General features: G+C 44.2%; 1 protein-coding gene across 1 annotated transcript; it reads left to right on the top strand.

Annotated features, from left to right (window-relative positions):
- The first annotated feature begins 1,038 nt into the window (after positions 1–1,038).
- Positions 1,039–12,520, top strand: LOC308149481 (xaa-Pro aminopeptidase 1-like). Its single transcript, XM_080522339.1, has 19 exons — positions 1,039–1,163; positions 1,466–1,529; positions 2,234–2,338; positions 3,257–3,349; positions 4,065–4,208; positions 4,731–4,826; positions 6,973–7,054; positions 7,361–7,571; positions 7,943–8,032; positions 8,246–8,296; positions 9,054–9,112; positions 9,459–9,536; positions 9,687–9,758; positions 10,101–10,161; positions 10,341–10,410; positions 10,752–10,925; positions 11,159–11,235; positions 11,807–11,905; positions 12,386–12,520. The coding sequence occupies exons 1-19, from the start codon at positions 1,047–1,049 to the stop codon at positions 12,503–12,505; spliced, it is 1,863 nt and encodes a 620-aa protein (XP_080378465.1). The 5' UTR covers positions 1,039–1,046; the 3' UTR covers positions 12,506–12,520.
- The last annotated feature ends 6,020 nt before the right edge of the window (positions 12,521–18,540 follow it).

Below are 18,540 nucleotides of genomic sequence, written 5' to 3'. Positions count from 1 at the left end.
CTGTCTATTGGCTCATCAGCCTCTTGTTTGCAGCTTCCAAACATGTACCTCTCATAAATGACGTTTCTCGCCGGTTTGAAGTAAACCCCCAAAGCGTCCATAATCGCTTTTGGGTCCTTCTGTTCATCCTCCGTCAACGTGAGGCTATGTGTGTACACATGACGGCACTCACTTCCCATCAGCCGTCTCAGCGTGGCTGCCTTGATCAGCTTCGACTTCTCGCTCAGTCCGGTAGCGAGCAAAAAGTCCTCAAACTCTGCACGGAAGACTTCCCAGTTTTTCGCCAGATCACCAGCCATGCGCATACCATCGGGCGCGGGGATGCTGTTGCTTGCCATGGCGTTTTATTTCTTTAAGCGTCTTTATTTTATTTTTATTTTTACTTAGATCCCGCTTCTGACTCCATGTTTCAGTATGTCTTTTATTAAACTGCGGTTCCTTCCGCTCACGCCCACATACAACATCCGGGTCGTACATGTAACATTATCAGGTCACCCCTAGGTGTCCCTGTAACACAGGCTACTAACATATGCCTATATGTAACAGTTGCTTAATCACTACACAGAGCCATTTAAAGGTTAAAGATCCAAAGGTAGACTACCACTTTGAGCTCCACGTTACGAGACAGATCTCAGTCCTTTGAAGAGAACATGGGTTCATTAGAGTCAGGTAGGCGTAATGCATTTTAGTTCATTTCTCTCTGATTATTTCCTCTAAATTAATGTTGGATTTAAGTGTATTATTATCATATGACACATATGACATGTTGTCTTGGCCTATTGATTGGAATAGTAACTTGAATTCTGCACTGCTTTTTTGCTCATTTGGGGGTTACTGCTGGGGAGGCTGGTGGAGGCAGAAATCAGAGGATGGGCTCATTAATGCATGGAGTGGAATGGAATAAGGAATGCTAGCAAATACGTGTTTGATACCATTCCATATTCCATTCCAGGCATTACAATGAGCCCATCCTCTGATTTCTACCTCTGTTTCTGGTACTGGTCAACCATCTAAGAAGTACATTATATGTCTCCGCAGAAACAGGCATGTCTCCAAAGATCACAGTGGAACTGCTGCGGCAGCTTCGGCAAGCCATGAGGAACGGGAAGTTCATCACAGAGCCCATACAGGCTTACATCGTCCCCTCAGGAGACGCCCACCAGGTGCTGCATACTGAAGATAGCACACACACACACACACACACACACACACACACACACTGTTTGTGTCAGTGGACTCATCTGTAATCATCTGTAGCCTGCCTGACCTCTAGTACAATGTGATAAGAAGGTTCCTCTCCTCTCCCACCCTGTCTCCCTCTTTATCCCTCCCTCTCTCTATCCCTCTGTTCATGAGTCGTGATGGGGGAATGGGCAAGGGGAGTAATTAAGATGGCTAACTGCTGGGGACCACTCATAGCTGATTGCTGATAGATCTCTCTCTCTCTCTCTCTTACCTTCCACAGAGTGAATACATTGCACCATGTGACTGCAGACGTGAATTCATCTGTGGCTTCAATGGCTCTGCAGGTGTGTGTGTCTGTGTGTGTGTGTGTGTGTGTCTGTCTGTCTGTGTCTGTGTCTGTGTGTCTGTCTGTCTGTCTGCCTCTCTGTCTGTCTGTCTGTGTCTGTGTGTATGTCTGTCTGTCTGTCTGTCTGCCTCTCTGTCTGTCTGTGTCTGTGTGTGCGCGCAGAGAATGAATCAGCGCAGTGAGAATCTGTATGTGATATGCCAAGACTGAGGATCTAATTCCCTCATTATAAAAGAGGTTGATAACAACAGTGAATTGCCAAAGGCACAAGATATTATTAGAGTATCCAGTTTGCCTTTCAACTTCCCCTTTATATTCTAGTGCCGCAGTTAGAAACACATTTGTCTGGCGAACTGAAACAATCAGTCTGTCCATAAACAATGAAAAAACATGGTTTTTTGGAAGCAAATCAAGGTCAAGGATTTCACAAGTTTCAGGTTCAAAGTTTTGTTGCCATATTTACTGAAATACAGGAGAGTGGATTACGGTACAATTACATTTGCACCCTCATTGTACCATAAGATTGAGTAGACAAGGACACGTGATGATAGAATGAATGTGATCCTATTTTCTAAGCACTTGAGAATGAAAGATATGAATGGATATAGCTAGGGCCCGGAGTTTTCCCCTGGTCAGGTCACATGTTCAGGAAAACCTCCAGGCCCTTAGCTTGGTGCTCTGTGTCCATCCGTCCGTCCGTAGGTACGGCCATAGTGACAGAGCAGCATGCTGCCATGTGGACAGACGGACGCTACTTCCTCCAGGCCAGCCAGCAGATGGACAACAACTGGACCCTCATGAAGATGGGTAAAACAGACCTCAACACTCTCACGTTCTCATCTGACCAACTGGTGTCGGCTTGACTTAACCATTGACCCCAGTAGAGGCTGGTGGAGGTAGAAATCGGATGCTCTTTGTAAAGGCCAATGCACACGGCGTGCGATTTTGTCGCACGACAACATTCGATTCTCAATTCACACCAATGAATGAATGAATGTGAATGGAGAATCGAATGTTGTCGTGCGACAATATCGCATCGCACGCCGTGTGCATTGTCTCATTGAGATGCATTCAAAACAATGGAATCGAATTCGGCGGTGCGACAAAATCGCACGCCGTGTGCATTGGGCTTAATGCACAAAATGGAATGTGGAATTTGTCATTCCATTCCATTACAATGAGCACGTTTCTAGCCGATTTCTACTTCCACCAGCCTCCCCTGATTCAGCCGTAGGCGTACATAGAATCTGTAAAATTGTATTTTACATCAATAGCTAGAAATAAGAACTAGAGTATGGGGCTAATGTCCATGCACTGATGAAGACTAAATCTAATTTCAATGGCAAATGTCCATGCACTGATGAAGACTAAATCTAATTTCAATGGCGACTCTCCGTTGAAGATTCTTTTTCGTCTAGAATCTCAGGTTAATCTCGGTCCGGGAAACCATCCCCTATAAATTCAATGTAATTTTGTTTAATGAACATAGTACTTTTTTTACTGATCAGAATGTGTGAATGATATGTTCTCTATCATGGTAAATGGACTGCACTTATATAGCCCCTTATTCCAAAGTGCTTTACAATGGCCTCTCATTCACCCATTCACGCACACATTCACACACCATGCAAGGCGCCGGCCCGCTCATTCGGAGCAATTTGGGGTTCAGTGTCTTAATTTCTTCATGGGGGATGTTGGTTTATTCTGTGTCTTTCCCTCTACCAGGGCTGAAGGACACCCCCACTCAGGAGGACTGGCTGATCAGCGTTCTGCCTGAGAACTCTAAAGTAGGAGTGGACCCCTGGATCATAGCGGCTGGTAGGTAGGACTAGAGTAAAGGACACAGGGGAGGCTGGTGGAGGTAGAAATCGGAGAACGGGTATCAGCAGAGGGGTTTTAACTGGGTTTTTTCTGTTTAACAGAAAAATAGAAATCATGAAGACATGTCATGCACATGACACATCCTTAAGAGAGACTACGAGACTAGTCATGACCTGTGGTGCCTGCTGATGCCTTGTTGCTAAGAAGTTCAATCACTCATTTCAAAGTGGAAGTGCACTAACTAGAAACTAACCACAGAATGTATGCTACACAATATTCATGTTGTTGTCTAGTGCTGAGGCTATATATTCATTTGTTGAATATGTCTGTTGTTAGAGGCCTTCAAATGGCTGGTCTACCTAAGAGAAGGGCCAAACAGTTAGCAAAGTATTGCTCAGTATCCGCTGTTATTGGTAGCCGCTCAATATGGAGAAGGCGGTGCTTCCTGTACCCATGAGCTGGATACTGTCTGTTTTACAGTACTGATACTGTATCTGTCAACCCACTGGTATCATCTGGTGTGAATAACATCCTGTGTGTGGCAGAACTGGTTGTTGGCTCAGCATTACTGTAACAGATTGTTTCCATGATATCAAAATGCACTGTTAGTATTTATGTCCTTTAGAATTGTACATGTATGTGGACATAAATAAAGCATTTAAAATGTGTGTGTGTGTGTGTGTGTGTGTGTCTGTGTCTGTGTGTCTTCAAGACCAGTGGAAGAACATGACCAAGGCTCTGACCAGCGCGGGTCACTCTCTGGTGGCGGTGCAGGACAACCTGATAGATGCCGTCTGGGTGGACCGCCCTGCCAGACCCAGCACACAGCTGATCACCCTAGGCTTGGGGTACACCGGTCAGAACTCCCTCCATCCCTCCCTCCCTCCCTCTCTCTCTCCACACCACACATCACCTAGTCATTTACACTGAACATATATTAAATTATTAGATGTATGTGTCATCTGGGTGGGCCCGAACGCTCTCTCCAGACCCACCACACAGCTCATCACCCTGGGGTACACCGGTCAGAACCCACACCATTCCATGTCATTTACACTGACAGCAGATGATACATTTAGTGAAGATTTACTGTACATAGAATATATGAAGTAGTGTTGAATATACTTTTTTAATGTTTATTTATTATTTTATTTTTTTACCAATGATAATAGTATAGTGAATTGAAGATGTCTTGATACCAGCACTCTATGATTTTTAGAAGATGAGCTGGAAAAACAACAGGTCAACAGATCTTTCTATGATCTTTATGATCATAATAAAATATAATGTGAACGGTCATGAGTAAAAGTATAGACTACGTAATGAACCAAAACGTCTTATTTAGGTAATAAAATACACTCCCCCCCCCCTTTTATAGGTATGACCTGGCAGGACAAGATAACAGCTCTTAGATCCAAGATGGCGGAGAGGAAAATCAGCTGGTTTGTTGCGACGGCACTGGATGAGACTGCATGTAAGAGTTCTTATACAGCGATATGAATACTGTCCAATACAATACTATACAATACAGAGACGAGGGAGTGGTCCGAGACGGGATGGGTCCGATATGAATACTATACAATACAGAGATGAGGGATTGGTTCAATATGAATACTGTACAATACAGAGATGAGGGATTGGTTCAATATGAATACTGTACAATACAGAGATGAGGGATTGGTTCAATATGAATACTGTACAATACAGAGATGAGGGATTGGTTCAATATGAATACTGTACAATACAGAGATGAGGGATTGGTTCAATATGAATACTGTACAATACAGAGATGAGGGATTGGTTCAATATGAATACTGTACAATACAGAGATGAGGGATTGGTTCAATATGAATACTGTACAATACAGAGATGAGGGATTGGGGGATTGTTGGATTGGGGGTAAGACCCTGCGACATACCAGCTTTGGTAATCAATTAATTGATGGCTGCCAGAACCCAATAATTGTCCCCACACTGGTGCATCATTTCAAAGTTTATTATGATCAACTTTATGATTAACTTTATTATGATCATGCTTGATAGTGAGAGAGAGTGAAGAAAAGTGCAGGGTCAGCTTTTGTCCGTAAAATGAGACAAATCCCACCCATAATCTCACAGACCAGTGGTTTTCTTCAGTTGGCCCACTGAAAGGTTTTTTCGTCGATTAATCGATGACATATTTTAACATTAAAATACCTTATAATCATGGAAGCAGTCTATCATTGATTCAGATTCTGAGAAGTCTGTCAGTGTTGTTCCGCTGGGCACAGATCTCATGGCACGGATCTGTTTCCACAACGGAGATCGGTCACCTGATGTTTAGAAAAATATGTTTCTGTGACAATGAGAGAGAGAGAGAGAGATTACTTGTGAGAGAGGGCTGCCAGAGAGGAAAAAACACTTTCAAAGTACAGTAGCCTTTCCTTATTCTGTTTGGCCATACCCGCACAATAACACACCTGTGTAGGTAGAATCATACTGTATAATGGGGAAACACCTTCTCTTGTCCTTGAGACACCAGAGTGTTTATTTTGACTGCCAAACTATGACAAACCATTTATGATTAATAGCCAAATGTGTTGGAAAAGTCTGTGTCTATGTTAGAATATTAATTTACTTTTGTAACTATGCTCTGTGCATGATCAATGTCACCCCACATTAATAAGATAGCATAGATTAGTTTTTCTTATGATGACTGATGGATAGATGATTAAATTACTTAGAGAAATGTGTTTGCTGTAAGTCGCTTTGGATAAAGGCATCTGCTAAATGTCAAAAATGTAAATGTAAGAGGTAGTACAGTGTAGTCCTTGTTAGGAGGTAGGTTAATTGATTTCAAATTGGGGCCCCCAGAGTAAATCAAACTAACTTCTATGATTGGATAAATAAGACGCAAACATAATATTGTGTTTGAAAACAAACACTGTCTGTGTATTGCACCTGTAGTCTATTTTGCCGTTTTTGGGGGTTTGAATCATCCAAGAGCATCTTTTAGGCGATTAGAATACACATGGACGTCATAGCCCCCCTGTAATCCAGTTATTGGGGTCGCAGGAAATTATTGATGTCAATTTGGGGTTGTGAGACAAAAAGGTTTGGGAACCCCTGTGTTAGTGGTAGGCTAGAACACAAGAGTCTAGCAAAGAGTGACAGCCAGTACAGCCAATCGTCTGTCTCCAGGGTTACATAACCGTGCGAGTGGCCACCCGATCACGATCCAAGGACCCTGTCTCCTGCACGGGTGGCCCCCAAGACGCCTGCCTGAGCACCTCGTTAGCCTGCGTTAATGAGCTCTCCCAGCTGATTGGGCTGCCAGAGTGTTTGTCTTTAATTAGGACAGTCTGTTTTGATTGCCGTCCGGTCACACTTGGACAAGAGGGGCCTTAATAAGTAGATTTGTATGGTCGTCCTCCAAAGGGTGAGGAGGATAGCCGGCGATGGAAGACTAATGATAGGTAGAACACACAGTACAAGCTTATTTATTTGGGAAATATAGCAGAAAATCAAGAAAATCGAGCAAATTTAGCGGTTGCTGTTAGAAGCTTCTGGACCAGTCTAAACACCGATTTGAACACACTGAAATACATTCGAATTTTTGTGTTTGAACTTTGTTCTTTCCAGGGCTGTTCAACCTCCGAGGCTCAGACATCGAGTACAACCCAGTGTTCTTTGTGTACGCCATTGTGGGAATGAGCACGATAAGGTAAAAGAACCATCTGTCTCTGTTTGTTTGACAGTTTGACAGTTTCCTTGCCACATTTGAGTTACTCCGGCGTGTTCCCGAACGGAATGCAACATGCCAACACGCCACTTCCTTCTAGAGCAGTACGTACTGTAGGTGGCACACCACTGACTCTCGTTTTCCAAATAAAATACTCCCATTGCGTGCCTGCTAAACTCACCCCTCTTACTGTAAACTATGATGAACCCTTGTAAACCCTTGAAACCATGTCAGTATGTCACAATCTACTGCATACCTGACCAATGACGCCTGGTTGACGTCCCTCAGGCTGTTTGTGGACGTGAAGCGTCTAGCGGCGCCCGGGGTCAGGGAGCACCTCCAGCTGGACGCCCCCAGCAAGCCGGAGCTGACCATCCAGACGGCGCCCTACGAGGCGGTCTACACAGAGCTGCAGGCCATATGCGCCGCTCTGGGGCCCAAGGAGAAGGTCTGGATCAGCGACAAGGCCAGCTGTGCCCTCACACAGGTCATCCCCAAGGTGAGAGAGAGAGAGAGAGAGAGAGAGAGAGAGAGAGAGAGAGAGAGAGAGAGAGAGAGAGAGAGAGAGACAGACACACACCCAGTCCCATACAACAACCCCTACCCCCCCCTACGCACTTGTGGTTCTGTGTGCATCAGTTGGTAGAGCTTGAGGGTCATGGGAGGGTTATGTATGGGATGTGTGTACCTGTTTGGAGTGTTCACTTGACTGGCAATGGTGTAACGTTGTAACTAACACTTCTAGTATGTTTACCACGAAGTTACTCATCTTTTCTACACGAGACTCTGTGAATAAAATAGGTACTGTACCGTAAGTGCATAGTGATTTTGGTGTATCTCATTGTTTGTTTATCTTTTACTTTTGTCCAGGCCCACCGGTCCCCTATCCCCTACACTCCCCTCTGCCTCGCCAAAGCTGTCAAGAACACCACTGAGATTCAAGGGATGAAAATGGCCCATGTAGGTGACCTTTGAACCATGAGCTCTAAGGGCTGGTTTCCCAGACCCAGATGAATAATCTAGCCCTGGACTAAATTACATGCTTTTTTTTATTGAAAATGTTTTTAGTCTAAGATTATGCTCTAGGTCTGGGATAGCAACCCTAAATGTACTTTGTAGACTGGGCATGATGAAATCACATTCAGTCACTGTAATGTTTTCCTACCCCTACAGATCAAGGACGCTGTTGCTCTGTGTGAGCTTTTCGCTTGGCTGGAAAAGGAGGTATTTTACATCACTAATGAAAATATAAAATATAGTATGTTATACAAAAAAATATATAGAGATATAGATATCAATAAGGGCAATTCCACTGTAACAGAATGTTGTGGGTCTAGATTATTCACCTTCAAACGTACTTGATAGCAAATTTAGAACATACAACTCCATGCACAAGGACTACTACTAACAATCTCCACTGAACATGAAAAAAAGAGGAACTGCAGATTCGGAATTACCCTGTTTTTAACCACATTTCCCCCCAAAATGTGTAACCACATGTCCCCAAAACTCAAATAAATATCTATAAATAAAAATATGTGGAACCCAAAAGGGCTCCTAAAGGGTCGTCCCAAAAAGGCAATACTGTACAATACTGGATGTGAATGTAGCCACACTGAGTTTGATACCAAGCCACACCCAGTTGCACTCATTTCTTTATCATTTAGTTGTTCTACTACACGTATGATCTCCTCCAAACCAACATATGGAATTAGGAAATACAAACCTGTCTTTTTTAACCTGTCAGATAAATAAGGAAATTAAATAAAGTTTTCATGGTTACTAAAAAAACGCATCACAGTCACATACTTTCAAGCAGCACTGTATGTATTATTTATAATAACTGCCAACAACAATCATTTCCCCACACCACACATGGAAGGAAACCAATTGTTTGAAGTATATCTTATCTCTATGAACAAACTATGTGGCAACTTCACAATCTTCCTCATGATTACGTGACAATGTAATTTTCTTATAGATTCCAAAAGGCACTGTGACGGAGATCTCTGCAGCAGATAAGGCAGAAGAATTCCGCAGGTTGTTTTATTTTTTCGTTACTGTTTCGGTTACGGTTACGGTTTCCCAACAAACAACTTTGAATAAAACTGTTCCTGGATTCGTAGCCAAGTAAGGGACTTTTTGAGTCCCAAGACGATATGACCGCAATGCATGTGAGAATATTGTAGACTTATATCGCAACCTAGTGGAATGATTAATCATGCTAGTGAGTGCAACGAGAAATACAGTCATCTTTCTTTGCTTACCTGACACCTCTCTATTGCTATATGCAATAGCCAGGGAAGGAGGCTAGTATTACAGAGCAATGTTGCTTCCGTATTCAGTCCCACTGTGGTAATATAAATGTGTATGTATGTATTTGTAGTCAACAGAAAGACTTTGTCGGCCTGAGCTTCCCATCCATTTCAAGTGTGGGACCGAACGGCGCCATCATACATTACAGGTACGGTTGGTTTACTGGATATATTTATTTGAGTGTGGTTAACACCGATTTGTCTAAAATGCTTGTTCTAATCTAGATGAACCAAGTGGATGGTTGTTGTTGATAATGTTGGTGGTGTTGACCTGGTGTTTGTGTCTCTCCTTCCTGTAGACCCCTCCCTGAAACCAACAGAACTCTCTCTCTAAACGAAGTCTACCTCCTTGACTCCGGAGCCCAGTACACGTAAGTTCAGCCCTCGCCACAGAGGCCAATAATGCTCACGTACTATAGGATGAAGTAGCAAGAGAATGGGGGCTCTTAGGTGGCGTAGCGGGTTAAGCGCTGACCATGTAACCGCAGGGTCCCCGGTTCGATTCCGGCCGGGGACATATCCTGCATGTCATCCCTCCTCTCTCTCTCTCACCCATCTTTCCTGTCTAAATCTTCACTGTATCTATCAATAAAATGAAAAATATGAGTGGGACTGCCCCACTCAGAAAAAATTTCTTTAAAAAAAAGAAAAAGTAGCAAGAGAATACTGCAACATAATTTTTTGGTTATTGTGACATCTGTCTCCTTCTGTAGCGATGGTACCACAGACGTCACCCGCACCATGCACTTTGGAACCCCCTCTGCTTACGAGAAGGTACAGGGAAATAACCAGTCATTCAAGTTCGTATGTATTATTATGGTGACCTGGGGCTAATAATAATACATTATTATGTACAGAATGTAGCGTCCAGTATTGCATTTCAGGCCCTGTGGAAAGTCCCATTGAATGTCCCATCTCATGAACTCGTGTCTTGCCTCTATGTCTGTCCTCAGGAATGCTTCACCTATGTTCTGAAGGGACACATAGCTGTCAGTGCCGCCATTTTCCCAAACGGAACCAAAGGTACTACAGTACCCAGCGGTCTCACTGTTAGCACACTCACAACACAGTTTTAATATTTGTTGAAATGATTATATTTCATGTAGAATGTTTGTATTGCGCTGTATGCAGATCTGTACGTTTCAAATACTTCCAACTCTGCCTACTCTGTGCTTGATTTACCTCAGAGTTGACCGTTTTGGGTCGAGTTAATTGGTTCCATTGTACCAGGGAAACGAAATCAAGCGCACGTCAAGTATCTGAAAGCATTTCCCATATGTATTTTGACCATACACAGCTCTGTCTGTGAGAAACTCTAACCCCCGCTCCTCCTCCTCCCCCCCGTCGTGTCCCCCTGTCCTCAGGCCACCTTCTGGACTCGTTTGCCCGCGCGCCCCTGTGGGAGTCTGGGCTGGATTACCTCCATGGTACAGGCCACGGCGTAGGCTGCTTCCTCAACGTCCACGAGGGGCCCTGCGGCATCAGCTACAAGACCTTCGCTGACGAGCCCCTGGAGGCCGGCATGATCGTCAGCGATGGTACACACACGCGTGACCTTTTTACATTTTCCACTTCTTTCTTTCGAGCAATCCTTCTTTCGTTCTCTCTTCTCTCTTCTCTATTGTGTCCCTCTCTCTCTCTCTCTCTCTCTCTCTCTCTCTCTCTCTCTCTCTCTCTCTCTCTCTCTCTCCCCATTATTCCATTATTGATTGACTTCCTTTGGTCATTTTGTATTTTCAGTTCATGTGGAATTTCTCATGTATTTCCTCAGAACCTGGCTACTATGAAGATGGATCCTTCGGCATTAGAATTGAAAATGTTGTCCTTGTGGTGCCGGCCAAGCCCAAGGTAAGGCGGCTGTGGCTCAGGAGGTAGAGCCGGCATCTAATGATCGCAAGGTCGGCGGTTCGGCAGTTTGATCCACGGCTGGCCATGTGTCGAGGTGTCCTTGGGCAACCCACTGAACCCCACATTGCTGAGCGGGCCGGCACCTTGCATGGCTGCTTGCCGCCATTGGTGTGTGAATGTGTGTGTGAATGGGTGAATGAGAGGACATTGTAAAGTACTTTGGTGTATAGCTTATGGCTATATAAGTATAGTCCATTTGTACGGCACTGAGTAGTATTAACTTCTACAATATATGGCGATAGTAGAATAAGAGCACTACTATTTATACAGGCTCAGTTTGCTTACAGTATAAGTACACATACCTAAGTGTAAAACAACATTTTGATTCGAGTTAAGAATTAGTAGTACCGGTAATAGAGCATTATTGTTTGGTACAGTGTTAATGTACAGTCTTAACTCTTGTCCTCTAGTCTAAGTAAAGAGACCTAAGTGTAGAATAACACCTTAAAGTAAAGGATATGTTTTAGTGTGTGGTCCAGTATTGATATTTGTTCCTGGTGTGTCTCCCCAGTATAACTACCGAAACAGGGGCAGTCTGACGTTCGAGGCTCTCACACTGGTGCCCATCCAGGTCAAGATGATCAACACAGACCTGCTCACTCAGAAAGAGGTTAGCGTTGTCCTTCATTCCTGTGATAAATTAATGAATACATGGATTCTTTAGGAAGTATCATCCTTTTATTGCTATTGAAAAATAAAGTATTTTTTAATAGATGTACTTACAGTATACATGTTTTCACTCGTGAATATACAATAGCTGAAGATTTTTTTTTTTTTTTTTAAGTTTCATATAGAATCTATCATGTGAAGAAAAAGATATACACATGTCAATCACAGTTGTCCTTTCACACAGTCATCATCATGCTGTATTCATGACATGTCGGAACAAGGAAACTCAGAAATGTTTGACTGGAAACCTGTCGTACTCAGATGATACTGGAGTTTCCCACTGTATTCTACACTCTTTCCCAGAGTATCAGAATCAACCAATAGGAATCTCTACACAAATAGTTAATTTTAACTCTGAGATTCTGAGTTACTCACCGGTAGTTCTGCCATTACCTCTGACACGCCTCTCTCTTCCCTGCAGCGTGATTGGTTGAACGATTACCACAGGCAGTGCCGGGAGACAGTTGGAGCAGAACTGGAGAGGCAGGGTCGCAAGGAGGCCCTGGCTTGGATGATGAGGGAAACTGAGCCCATCGCCTGAAAAGTATTCTCTGACTGACTCTACTAACTTAATGAAATGGTTTGCACAGGAGTACGATCAAGTGAACGCTCAGCAGTGATAATCTTTTCTGCTTTTCCTTGGAGAAGCTCTCGTTTATCTTCACTCTGGCATTCTGGTCTCTGTGTTTCACTCTACGCTTCTTTTGTAACGCACACCATTAACTGTTTTATGACAATTCAATAAAAATCACATGTGGGGAAAAAAAATAAGCTTGTTTGATCCACTTAGGCAATGTTGATTTGGATATTGACAAACAAAAACAACAACCACCCCCGTCCCCGTCCCCCCCCATTCTCATGAACTGGAACGTTCCACCTTGTTTTAGAGCTGCATGTAAAAGTTAGGCGGGTCCAGGGTGATACCACTATTGGGGTCCTTGGCGTAGTCCTGTAGCGTCAGTGCAGTTTTATGTACGTCTTGCTCCTCCGATACAGAGGGGGCGCTGTTCTCCTCCTCCTCCAGCCCTATGGGCAGGGGGTTACTATAGATGTAGTAGATCCTGGAGTTGTCCTTAGACGCGTCCTGTTTCCTGAAGAGGGCCAGAGGGTTTTTGAAGCTGGTGGACCTCTTCACTCCTCTGAAGTCCACAGGGTTCACCGGTTCCTCTCGATCCACGGCGCTCTCATACACATGGGCCCTCTTTGATTGCCTGGGGGGGGGGGGAGTTTACAGTAATAGTGGCCATATTACTGTGTAATTGCTCTTTTATGGACAGTATTCAGATTGCGTAGAGTGTAGCAAGTATGGTAATAATTATAATAATATAATAATTATGGCTTTATGACAGCGTACGTACCTCCTGCGATTGTGGCAGGAGATGGTGCAGAATAGGCCTGTGACAGTCAGAATACACAATGCCAGGGATGTTATGATGATGTTGAAGACCTTGAACTCTGGGGACGAGATTGAACAAAGAACAAGCGAAGAAGACCAACTGTCAGGCCTTGATTGAATCAGAACATAGAAAATTCCATTAATTAATATTCAGACGACTATCTACTAATTCAATGTTAACATTAAGTGATGACGTATACCAGAAACCCAGTGATGTCTCAATTGAAGAGAGATTTAATCCGAATTAAACTTTTGGGGATTAATAAAAGTTGTACATGAATATGAAAACAGCATGGTTTACGTACCGTACAAGGCAGCGTTCACCTCCTGGTCGACCGTCCCCAGAACCACGGTCCTGTTGAGGGTGAAGTCGACCGCGGTCGCCGTACTGTGGTTGTGGTCTCCGCTCATGCTGTTGACATTGGCGTCCCGCTCGTGAACTGAGCCCCAGCTTCAGGCTCCGCTTGCCGACTCTCAATAGCCCCAGTCATGTGACCCAACAGTCTGGGCACCGTCGCTGTGGAAACTCGCCCCTCTTTTGTTGCCCCCTCAGTCTTTGTACCCCTTAGTTCTTCCACCCCCCCCTGCCCCCGCCACTCTGCACCCCCTGTTTACACATGACTATTCTCTCCATCTTTGAGGGACAGTGAGGGAGGGAGGGAGAGTGGCCGACTTCTATCAGGCTCAGTATGGTGCACCACTACAATGGTATAGAGTGAGAGTGAGAGAGAGAGGGTATACAATAATAGAGTGAGAGTCTTTGGGCTTCTTTGGCAGACCAACACCACCTGCCACCACTCTCAGCACAAACAAGATGCATGGCACTCTGAGAAGCTCTCTTGACAGTGAGAAGATCATAATGACAAGTGAGTTGTTACTCTCACAAACACACACACACACACACACACACACACACACACACAGACAAGGGAGTTGATAAGGAGATAACATATTTATCTCCTTATCAACTCCCTTGTCTGTGTCTGTGTGAATGACCTACAGTACATTCAGTACAATATATTAGATGGCTTGGTTTGCTAAATGACAGTGCACTGTTCACAGATACTGACTGACAGCCATTGTCATTGTCTTTCTACCACCGGGCTGTAGCCATGGTGTCAGTGGACCATGGCAGCATCAACCAGACTGCAACAAAGGAAGCCTTCTCCCCAGACCTTCTGCTTCATTTCACACTGGAACACCACCCTGTATTACGCAATGTGCTCTGCCCACCCCCCCCACACACACACACACGTCAATACAATAGTCAGCTTCCTATTTGACAAGAGAAGATGAGGAGAGGCTGGGATATTATGCTGCGTTCATTTGCTCCTCCTTGGAACTATGAAACTCTGAGCTACCTCAGAATTAGCCAATGAGGAGCCCTACGCAAAATGTTGGTGGGAAGCTCAGAGTTTCCGAGGAGCGACTTAATGCAGCATTATGGGTATATCTTACTGCACATATCTCGTGCTTGTCTGTATATAACTCACTGTACATATATCTGTACATATATCTTTATGGCTTTTGCACTATGCACTATTGGGCAAGATGCCGAATGCATTTCGTTGTCTCTGTACTAGTACCATGCCAATGACAATGAATCCGAATCTAAGTATGTAATGAACATGGCCATTGTCTTTCCAACGGCCATATTGTGTCTCATGGCTTTACCGGGGTATAAAGTCAGCTGAATTACATAATGATAACATTACTGTCAAGGACACATGCTGTATGGACAACTGCAAATTGTCGCAGTGGAGGCCGCAGTGAAGCTGGTCAGGAACATGCATGACGAGCAACACCCTCTGCATGACCTGCTACCTCCAACACGAGGCAGCTGCACTGCCAGGACACTGAGGAACCAGCATAAGCTGGCTGAACCAAAGGCCAAAACCAGCAGGCTGAAAAACTCAACCCTGCATACTGCAGTTAGACTGTACAATGACAATATCTAGACTCACACATAATACAGCATGGCTACCATGACTGCTACCTGCCCTTGCTTTGCCGCCTTGAAATATTTTTAAACTTTAAAATTGTTGTGTAATTGTTGTGCTGCTAATATTGTGTGTCATATCTATGTAAGTTCTGCAGTTTTTCAGTGGGGCCTTGGCTCCACTGCAAGCATGAATTAATAAAATCAAATCAAATCAAAAAATCAAATGCTGCATTATGCCAATTGCTGTAAACCCTCAGTGGATATTTTATAAGAGGTTGTATGTTTTTGTAGTTCATAGGTCCCGCCACAGCAGACCTACTGTCCTTATCTGTCAATGGGAAAAACATATTTTTAAATAATATACTTCTTGAATAATCCCATCATTTATAACATTTTCCATGTCATCTACAATACTATTTTTGATAGTATCAAAGTCCCATCTCTCCCTGTGGAGTGTCAGATATGTATTAATAGTGCGTCCCTGCAGACTTTATAAACAATTTCTATTTCCTATTCTACTCTCAGGGTTTCCTGTTGATATCCCACCATATTTATTGTGATGAGTCTGGCACCAAGCCTGGAGAGTGAGAGAGAGAGAAAGAGGGGGGGAGGGGGGAGAGAGAGAGAGCAATAGACTGGCAGGATGAGGGAGATAGAGAGACAGTGAGAAAGAGAGAACAGTAAGAGAGACACACTGACAGGGAGAAAGAGATAGTGAGACAGAGAAAGATTACACACAAGGGGGTCTTGAGAGTGAATCCTCCAGACGCTGTCACAGCAGGGGGGGTATTAAGCGCCTCTCTCTGTCTCCTCTGTGAACCAATGGAACGTGGGAGAAATAGTTTCCTGAAAAACTCTCACTGCTGCTTATTTGACCGTCATGACCGAGACTTAATGGTGAACAACCCTCCTGCTACTGTTGGCCACAAGCAACACAGACACTACTCCTGTATTGTAAATGGTTAAATGCATATACATTACTGTAAACATAAATGTAATGCTGAATTGGTAGTGTATTCAATATTGGACTGTGGGACGCAACATCCTGGTCAATGTGCTTCTGTTCCTCCATCATCCTAAGATGAAGAAGTGTTGTTATGAGACAAACAGAAGTGGATGTTGTGTTACTGCCATTGTGTTATTATGTACAGTATATCTCAAAAGTGAGTACACCCTTTAGATTTTTGCAAATATTCTGTTATATCCTTTCAGGGGATAACATTATCCTACTGAAACTTTGATATAACTTAAAGTAGTCAGTGTGCTGCTTGAATAACAGTATAGATTTATTGTCCTTTGAAAATTACTCAGTACACAGCTGTTAATGTCTAAACAGCTGGCAACAAAAGTGAGTACACCCCATAGTGAACATGTCCTAATTGTGCCCAATGATGTTGTTTTCCCGCCCTGGTGTCATGTGACTCGTTAGTGTTACAAGGATTCAGGTGTAAATGATAAGCAGGGCTGTTAAATTTGGTGTTTTGGGCACAATTCTCTCTGAACGCTGGACAACATGGCACCTCATGGCAAGGAACTCTCTGAGCGGCTGAAAAAAAGGATTATTGCGCTTCACAAAGATGGCCTTGGCTATAAGAAGAGTGCCAACACCCTGAAAATGAGTTGCAGCACAGTGGCTAAGATCATACAGCGGTTTTCCAGGACAGGTTCCACTCGGAACAGGCCTCGCCAGGGTCGACCAAAGAAGTTGAGTCCACGTGCTCAGCGTCATATCCAGACGTTGGTTTCCAAAAATATACGTGCGAGTGCTTCCAGCATTGCTGCAGAGGTTGCAGAAGTGGGATGTCAGCCTGTCAGTGCCCAGACCATACGCCGCACACTGCATCAAATCGGTTTGTATGGCCGTCGCCCCAGACAGAAGCCTCTTCTGAAACCGATGCATAAGAAAGCCCGCAAACGGTTTGCTGAAGACAATGAATCCAAGAACATGAGTTACTGGAACCATGTCCTGTGGTCTGATGAGACCAAAATAAACCTGTTTGGGTCAGATGGTGTCCGGCGTGTGTGGCGGCACCCTGGTGAGGAGTACCAAGACAAATGTGTTTTGCCTACAGTCAAGCATGGTGGTGGCAGCATCATGGTCTGGGGCTGCATGAGTGCTGCCGGCACTGGGGAGCTGCATTTCATTGAGGGACACATGAATTCCAATATATACTGTGACATCCTGCAGCAGAGCATGATCCCCTCTCTTCGGAAACTGGGCCGTTTTTTAGGGCAGTTTTCCAACATGATAATGACCCTAAACACACCTCCAAGATGACAACGGCCTTGCTGAAGAAGCTGAAGGTTAAGGTGATGGACTGGCCAAGTATGTCTCCAGACCTAAACCCAATTGAGCACATGTGGGGCATCCTCAAGAGGAAGGTGGAGGAGTGCAAGGTGTCCAACATCCGTGGGCTCCGTGATGTCGTCATGGAGGAGTGGAAGAAGATTCCAGAAGCAACCTGTGCAGCTCTGGTGAATTCCATGCCCAGGAGGGTTAAAGCAGTGCTAGATAACAATGGTGGTCACACAAAATATTGACACTTTGGGCACAATTTAGACATGCTCACTATGGGGTGTACTCACTTTTGTTGCCAGCTGTTTAGTATTTAATATCCCAGCCTCTCCTCATCTTCTCTTGTCAAATAGGAAGCTGACTATTGTATTGACGTGTGTGTGTGTGTGGGGGGGGGGGGGGGGGTGGGCAGAGCACATTGCGTAATACAGGGTGGTGTTCCAGTGTGAAATGAAGCAGAAGGTCTGGGGAGAAGGCTTCCTTTGTTGCAGTCTGGTTGATGCTGCCATGGTCCACTGACACCATGGCTACAGCCCGGTGGTAGAAAGACAATGACAATGGCTGTCAGTCAGTATCTGTGAACAGTGCACTGTCATTTAGCAAACCAAGCCATCTAATATATTGTACTGAATGTACTGTAGGTCATTCACACAGACACAGACAAGGGAGTTGATAAGGAGATAAATATGTTATCTCCTTATCAACTCCCTTGTCTGTGTGTGTGTGTGTGTGTGTGTGTGTGTGTGTGTGTGTGTGTGTGTGTGTGTTTGTGAGAGTAACAACTCACTTGTCATTATGATCTTCTCACTGTCAAGAGAGCTTCTCAGAGTGCCATGCATCTTGTTTGTGCTGAGAGTGGTGGCAGGTGGTGTTGGTCTGCCAAAGAAGCCCAAAGACTCTCACTCTATTATTGTATACCCTCTCTCTCTCACTCTCACTCTA

Source organism: Nansenia antarctica (assembly GCF_963989245.1).
Source record: "Nansenia antarctica genome assembly, chromosome: 2".
NCBI classification, from domain to species: Eukaryota; Metazoa; Chordata; class Actinopteri; order Argentiniformes; family Microstomatidae; genus Nansenia; species Nansenia antarctica.
Note: the sequence above shows the minus strand (reverse complement) of the source record. Positions and strands in the feature narration are given on the sequence as shown.

Excerpts from the sequence above, each read along its gene's own strand:
- LOC308149481 (XM_080522339.1), top strand. The coding sequence starts at position 1,047 with ATGTCTCCAAAGATCACAGTGGAACTGCTGCGGCAGCTTCGGCAAGCC. Across the intron at positions 4,209-4,730 it reads CCTAGGCTTGGGGTACACCG|GTATGACCTGGCAGGACAAG; the intron begins GTCAGAACTCCC and ends CCCCTTTTATAG. Across the intron at positions 4,827-6,972 it reads GGCACTGGATGAGACTGCAT|GGCTGTTCAACCTCCGAGGC; the intron begins GTAAGAGTTCTT and ends TGTTCTTTCCAG.